The sequence below is a fragment of the Otolemur garnettii genome, unplaced genomic scaffold (assembly GCF_000181295.1).
Source record: "Otolemur garnettii isolate 467f Iridium unplaced genomic scaffold, OtoGar3 scaffold00116, whole genome shotgun sequence".
Taxonomy (NCBI): domain Eukaryota; kingdom Metazoa; phylum Chordata; class Mammalia; order Primates; family Galagidae; genus Otolemur; species Otolemur garnettii.
Window position 1 is genome coordinate 5,430,426 of NW_003852511.1, and position 7,619 is coordinate 5,438,044.

A 7,619-nucleotide genomic window follows, 5' to 3' on the forward strand; every position below is an offset into this window, starting at 1 on the left:
CCCGCCACAACGTCCGGCTATTTTTTGTTGCAGTTTGGCCGGGGCTGGGTTTGAACCCGCCACCCTCGGCATATGGGGCCGGCGCCCTACTCACTGAGCCATAGGCGCCTCCCTTGAGACAGGATCTTAATATACCCACACTGTGGATCTTGTTTTGTCACCTAAGCTGTAGTGCAGTGGCATGATCATAGCTCACTGTAAGCTCAACTCCTGGGCTCACATGATAACTCTCACCTTAGCCTCCCAAGTAACTAGGACAACAGGTGCATGCCACCATACCTAGCTAACTTTCAAAAATTTCTGTAGAGATGGGGGATCTCAGTATATTGCCCAGGCTGGTGAAATGAGAGATCCTCCCGCCTCACCCTCCCAAAGTGTTGGAATAATAGACGTGAGCTACTGCACCCTAGCCCATGTTATGATTAATTTGATGATACTTATAATTTTGTATCTTGCTTTTTTTCATGCAGGTAATAAACACTCTACTACATCTTTAAGTATTCTTCATAAATTTTTTTTTTGAGCAGAGTCTCAAGCTGTCACCCTGGGTAGAGTTTCGTGGCATCACAGCTCACAGCATCCTCCAACTCTTGGGCTCAAGCGATCCTCTTGCCTCAGTTTTTCTGTTTTTTTTTCAATTTTTAGTGGAGACAGGGTCTCACTTTTGCTCAGGCTGGTTTCAAACTCATGAGCTCAAGCAATCCACTTGCCTTGGCTTCCCAGAGTGCTGGGATGACAGGCATAAGCCACCACGTCTGACATAAATGTTATTTTTATAACATAAATGCTAACCGTAACTCTATTTAGATTTTATAGGATGGCTTACTTTAATTTACTTAGCCATTCTCCTATTGATAGATATTTAGATTGTTTCTATTTGTCTCCAATTATATAAATGACTGTAATTTTGTTGTCAAGTCTTTTGGGTACTGTCTTTATGGTTTAGTTCCCCAATTAGATTCAGAAGTAATAATATATATATATATATATATATATATATGTATATAGGACATGCTTGTTGGTACACTTTTTATGCTTAAGATTATTGCATGTACACAGAAGAGAGTCAAGCATGCTGCTAGATACTGGGTTGGGGGTCTAGTTTTTACCTGCAGAAATCTCCAAGGCTACCAGCACTGTCTCTTGGGAAGAGTTTGAGTGTGTTCATTTGAGGATAGTGACCATGAACCACCAGCAGTCTAGTTGCCCAAGTCTGGAAGATGAAGGTATTAAGCTATTTAGCGTGATAAGGTATAAACCAGGGGTCCTCAAACTTTTTAAACAGGGGGCCAGTTCGCTGTCCCTCAGACCATTGGAGGGCCAGACTGCAGGCCCCTGGACGAGTCGGCTGCTAAGCAGGACAGGCAGCGGCGGCAAAAACACCTGGCGGGCCAGATAAATGTCCTCGGCTGGCTGCATGTGGCCTGCAGGCCGTAGTTTGAGGACGCCTGCTATAAACTAACGCCTGCCTCCAATTAGAGTATTCAGATTCCAGGTCTGATTCCTTTCCCTTTCCTGTGCTTCAGTTCACCAGACCATTAGGTGCTGAGTGTTAAAAGAAGGTGAAGTTAGCTGCTAGGATCAGCTTGGTCAATTGAGAGTTCAGAAAACCCTTGGCAAGCATATGTCATTGACTTAGTCCCTAAGTCCTATCCAGGAGACATCTGTATAGAGGCAAATGTAAAACAGAGTCCTCTCTGAAAGTAACAGTTGCCATTCCTGCTTGTCAGTATCTATCTAGAAGCCTCAGTCCTTTAATTTAATGGATTTTATAGCATCATCTTTGCTAAAATCCAACACCTTTTCTGTTTTCCTGAAGTAAGAAGATGTAGCTCAATGATTCCTAATGTTCAGTGTTTAAAAAAAATTTAGATGAGGCACAGTTAGGGAGGCCAAGGCAGGAGGATTGCTTGAGGCCAGGAGTTTGAGACCAGCCTGGGCAATATAGTGAGACTCTGTCTCTAAAAAAATTAGCTGAGTGTGGTGGCTCACACCTATAGTCCTAGCTACTTAGGAGGGTGAGGCAGGAGGATCACTTGAGCCCAGGAGTTGGAGGTTGCAATAAGCTAGGATGAATGTGTGCTGCACTCTAGCCTGGGGTGACAGAGTGAGACCCTGTCTCTAAAAACAAACAAACAAAACCTTTGGCTGGGCTCGCTGGCTCAATCCTAGCACTCTGAGAGGCAGAGGTGGGTGGTTTGCTTGAGCTCAGTCAAGAGTTTAATACCAGCCTGAGCAAGATCGAGACCTCATCTCTACTAAAAATAGAAAAACTAGCTGGGCATTATGGTGGGCACTTGTAGTCTCAGCTACTTGGGAGGTTAAGGCAAGAGGATCTCTCTTTTTTTTTTAGAGACAGAGTCTCACTTTATCACCCTCAGTAGAGTGCTGTGGCATCACACCTCACAGCAACCTCCAACTCCTGGGCTTAGGTGATTCTCTTGCCTCAGCCTCCCAAGTAGCTGGGACTACAGGCAAGAGGATCTCTTGCCTGTGAGTTATGATGATACCATAGCACTCTACTCATGGTGGTCAAGTGAGACTTTATTTCAGAAAAAGAAATAAAAATTTAAAAAACCTTTAAAGACTTTTTTTTTTGAAAGCAGCCTTGAATCCTTGTTCACTGCCAATAGCAGGGTCCCACTTGTCTTACAGATGCTTCCATGTCATCTTACACCCTTGGGATGGCAGCACTTAAGTTATTTCTCTGTTGCAGAGATGGCTGAGCGATTCTATCACGTCACTGTGCTCCAGATACACTTCAGTGGTTGGCAAAGGGCCTGGGAGCAGAGAGAGAGCTTGTATGCCCACCATGCCCAGGTGGAGGATCTAGCCAGGAGGATGATGCTGCGGCGGGCCTTTATACACTGGAAACATTGTATCCTTTGCAGATAACCAGGCCTGTTCATCACCTCAGCCAGGCCAAAATACACTCAGCAGCATTTAAAAAAGAAGTCCTGGCTTGGTGCCTGTAGCACAGTGGTTACAGTGCCAACCACATACACGGAGGCTGGCGGGTTCAAACCCGGCCTAGGCCAACTAAAACAGCAATGACAACTGCAACAAAAAATAGCCAAGTATTATGGCCGATGCCTATAGTCCTAGCTACTTGGTAGGCTGAGGCAAGAGAATCACTTAAGCCCAAGAGTTGGAGGTTGCTGTGAGCTGTGACGCCATGGAACTCTATGAGGGTAACATAGTAAAACTCTGTCTCAAAAAAAAAAAAAAAGTCCTGAGATATGTAGGAAACAGTTACCAAACAATTTAAGACAGCTTTGTCTCTGAAACTTATTTTTAAAACATTTTTTAATTGAGACTATGGATTCAAAGGAATACTTTAATAATTATAGTATAATAGAATAATAGCCAGGCATGGGGGCTCACATCTATAATCCTAACACTCTGGGGAGGCTGAGTGTGGGAGGATCACTTGAGGTCAGGAGACCAGCCTAAGCAAGAGCAAGACCCCATCTCTACTAAAAATAGAAAAATTAGCTGAGCTTGTACTCAGGAGGCTGAGGCAGGAGTTGGAGGTTGCTATGAGTTACGATATTATACCACAGCACTCTAGCCCAGATGACACAGTGAGACTCTGTCTAAAAAAAAAAGAAAGAAAGGAGAATTCTGAATGAAAAGAGGGAGGCTAGCACAGGAGGATCAGTTGTGGGAGGAAGCAGCTCACTTATGCAGGGACGAGTCAGATGAACTACATGGTACTAGGGTGGAGATGGAAGAGCAGGATGGGAGTGAGAGGAGAGATTTAGGAGGCTAGCAGATGCACTGTCAGCTGAGATCAGCGTGGGAGGGGAAAAGGTTTGAAAATAACTCCAAGGTTTTTAGCTCAAACATCTGACTGATCTCCTTGCATAAAAAAGAGCAGGTTCTGTTTAGGATATAGTAATTTCTAAGTGTTTACTGAAATTGGTGGCAGTTTATCTCAGATATTTTTTTGCCTCTCACCAAATGGGAATCCAAGGGGAGGAATACAAGGCCAGTTGTTTGATAAGTAAACCAACATAGTTCCCTTTTGTCTGCTGGTTCCCTGGGTCATCTGGAGGAGATGGGGACCTAAACCCACCTGGAGAGCAGCCTCTTACCACCTAGCAGCCACGACCCTTCAGGTGGGTCACAGAGAGTACACCGTCTGAGAGCAGGAACCTTGTTGAGACTTGAAGCCTTAACTTCCTGGCAGACGTGCTGCTGTGTGCCGAAGAAGTTGCCCAGTGTATGATGGCAGAAGAGCACTATAGGCTCACCCTGCTGGTAAGACTCCCATGGGCTAGCAGAGCTCTGCTTGGCAGCCTATCTGAGGCATCCACTCTCGGGGGACCCTGACCCTAGCCTGCTTGTTAAGTGTTGCCATTTATGGGTTGTCTTCAGTCCTGAAGCCCTCCTCTCACTGTGGATGTCCCTGTTTTCATTTTGGATTGGAGATGGCAATGGTGTGGGTTCAGAGGGGTTTGGAGCTATAAAGAACCCATAGAAGCTGTATAGTTCTGGGCTTTTTTACATGGTGGAAACCCTTTTTGGTAGAAGCCTAATCTGTAAAATAGATGAAAGGTGGCACCCATAGCCCAGTGGGTAGGGCACTGGCCGATACACTGAGGGTGGTGGGTTCAAACCCAGCCTGGGCCAGCTAAAATCAACAATGACAACTGCAACAAAAAAAAACAACAGGCAGACAGGCCCCAGCTACTTGGGAGGCTGAGGCAAGAGAATCGCTTAAGCCCAAGAGTTTGAAGTTGCTGTGATGCCTCAGCCCTCAACTCTGTCTCAGAAAAAAAAAAAAAGTAGTGATGCTGTGGTTGAAGCGGGTCTGGGAGTCCCTGTTCTATCAGCTACTCTCTCCCTCCTTTGCCACATGAAGTAGGTCAGTGGTTCTCATGAACCGCTGTGGGTTGCAACCCCTTTGTAACAATGAAAATACATCCTATATATTAGATATTTACATTACAATTCATAAACAGTAGCAAAATTACAGTTATGAAGTAGCAATGAAAATAATTTCATGTTTGGGGGTCACCACAACATAAAGAAGTGTATTAAAGGGTCACATCATTTGGAGGCATTAGGAAGGTTGAGAACCACTGAAGTAGGTGCTCTTCAAACATTCTCAGGAGCCTGTGGGATTCCATAGAATACTAAGGGAAAACCCCTATTCCAGTCTAATCTCACTTCTGTTTTAGGAAACTGAAGCCCAAGGCATGGGGGAATGAGGGTAGGTGGGTTTTACTTAGGTCATATGTGAAGCGTTACTGATAGAGCTGGAGCCAGGCCTGAGTATGCTGCCCCTACCCCAGCCCCCTACTCACCAAGGACTCCTTCTATTCCTTTCTTGCAACACTGCATTTATAGTTGTACAAATGTATATAATGACTCCACAGGATAAAAAAAGAAAAGCAACATCATAGGCAAAAAAGTCTGTCTCTTTTTTGAGAGGCAACGAAGTTGATATTTGACCTCTGTAGAATTCTCATCTGGATCATGGAGGTCTCTCCTGGTCAAAGGTGAGGGTTTGTGTGTTCTTGTGTGGTATAGATAGACAGTAGGGAGTGGCTCAACAAATAATTAGTAAGCACCTGCTGTGTAGGTGGGCTCTTGTTAGGCTTTGGATTGAATTTCAAAAGAGAAACAGGCAAATGGAACAGCTGTGAGGAGCTCTGCTTGGGGCACTACTGGACTTCTGTACTCTTTTACAGACTTCACTGATTCTAGTCTTTGTAATCATTTCTGTCCTTTTCTTTTTTGTGCAGTGTTTTTGCTTTCGAGCCTTAAAACACAACGTGACCCATGCCCATATCCATCGAATAAAAAGGAATCTTGCTCACCAGCAACATGGAGTCATGGTGAGAGTCATCTTCTGTTATCAAGGGGCCTCTTTTATTGATGGTCATTCATTCTCTCTCTCTTGTTTTGTCTTGCTAAATGATATAGAAGTCTTTCTTTGGTGATCTTCTGCTCAGAGATTTTTCCAGATGTTAGACTCCAAAACCTTAGTTCTTGTGTTGGAGGTGTAATCCATATCTGCTGATAAAGAAACTCGTGGCTCGGCGCCTGTGGCTCAAGTGGCTAAGGCGCCAGCTACATACACCTGAGCTGGTGGGTTGGATGGAATCCAGCCTGGGCCTGCCAAACAATAACGGCTACAACCAAAAAATAGCCAGGTGTTGTGGTAGGTGCCTGTGGTCCCAGCTACTTGGGAGGCGGAGGCAGGAGACTCGCTTGAGCCCAGGAGTTAGAAGTTGCTGTGAGCTGTGATGCCACGGCACTGTGCCCAGGGTGACAGCTTGAGGCTCTGTCTCAAAAAAAAGAAACTCTTATTTTTTGTTTTGTTTAATCCCAGTTTTTATGTTTGCTAAGAAAATGGATAGTTGACTCCGAGGTCAGGGACTGTGGATTTTAACCCTGATATAGGGGATGTAGTGATAAAAATACACTTTTCAGTCTTGCCCTTTGGAGGCTTTGGTTGTGTTTCCATCCTAAGTATATCACTTTGGTGGTTTGTTTATCTGAGGTCAACAAATGTCATTTCTTCTTGTCAATTTTGTTTCTGAGTGTAGAAAGATGAAGGTTTTTGCTATTATGAAAATGTTCAAATATGTAGGGAAAAAGTAATTTATATACTTACTACTTAGATTCAACACTTGTTGTTATATTTGCTACATTCACTTTTTTTTGCTGAATCATTTTGAAGTAAATTATAGATACCATGGCACTTTGTACCTAAGCATTTCAGCATGCATTATCCAAAGATAAGGACTTTTGTCATGTAACCACAATGTCATTATCATCCATAACAAAAGTAACAGTAATTCTCTAACATTCTCCAATACCTAGTCTACATTCAAATTCCCACAGTTGTCCAAAAAATGTCTTTATAGCTACTTTTTTCAAAGCAGGATTCACTTAAGCATCATTTTTTCCAGAAGTGGAAAGGAAAAAAAAAAGCAAAGGAAAAAACTCAAAGGATCACTAACTACATTTGATCCATTATGTATTTTTTTTTTTTTTTTTTTTAGAGATAGAGTCCTACTTTATTGCCCTCAGTAGAGTGCAGTGGCATCACAGCTCACAGCAACCTCCAGCTCCTGGAGAACTGCCTCAGCCTCCCAAGTAGCTGTCATTGTAGTTTGGTGGACCCAGGCTGGATTCAAACCCGTCAGCTCTGGTGTATATAGCTGGCACCCTAGCCATTTGAACTACAGGCGCTGAGCCAATTATGTCTTTTAAAGCTCTTAATTCAGGCTGGGCGCAGTTGCTCATTCTGTAATCCTCTCACTCTGGGAGGCCGAGGCCAGTGGATTGCTTGAGCTCAGGAGTTTGAGACCAGCCTGAGCAAGAGCAAGAGCAAGACCCCCTCTCTAAAAATAGCCAGGCATTGTGGCAGGCACCTATAGTCCCAGCTACTGCGGAGACTGAGGCAAGAGAATCGCTTAAGCCCAACCTGTAGGTTGCGATCCCTTTGGGGGTCAAACAACTCTTTCACAGGGGTCGCCTAAATACATCCTGCATATCAGATATTTACATTATGATTCATAACAGTAGCAAAATTACAATAATGAAGTAGCAACGAAAATAATTTTATGGTTGGAGGTCACTACAACATGAGGAACTGTATT

At 43.9% G+C, this 7,619-nt stretch overlaps 1 protein-coding gene across 1 annotated transcript in view; it reads left to right on the forward strand.

Annotated features, from left to right (window-relative positions):
• SFI1 (SFI1 centrin binding protein) overlaps nucleotides 1–7,619 on the forward strand; it is a 122,985-nt gene that overhangs the window by 65,870 nt on the left and 49,496 nt on the right. Inside the window, exons 8-10 of the mRNA XM_023517675.1 lie at nucleotides 2,717–2,878; nucleotides 4,193–4,263; nucleotides 5,754–5,889. Coding sequence (XP_023373443.1) covers nucleotides 2,717–2,878; nucleotides 4,193–4,263; nucleotides 5,754–5,889 — 369 coding nt within the window. The remainder of the gene's footprint in view (nucleotides 1–2,716; nucleotides 2,879–4,192; nucleotides 4,264–5,753; nucleotides 5,890–7,619) is intronic.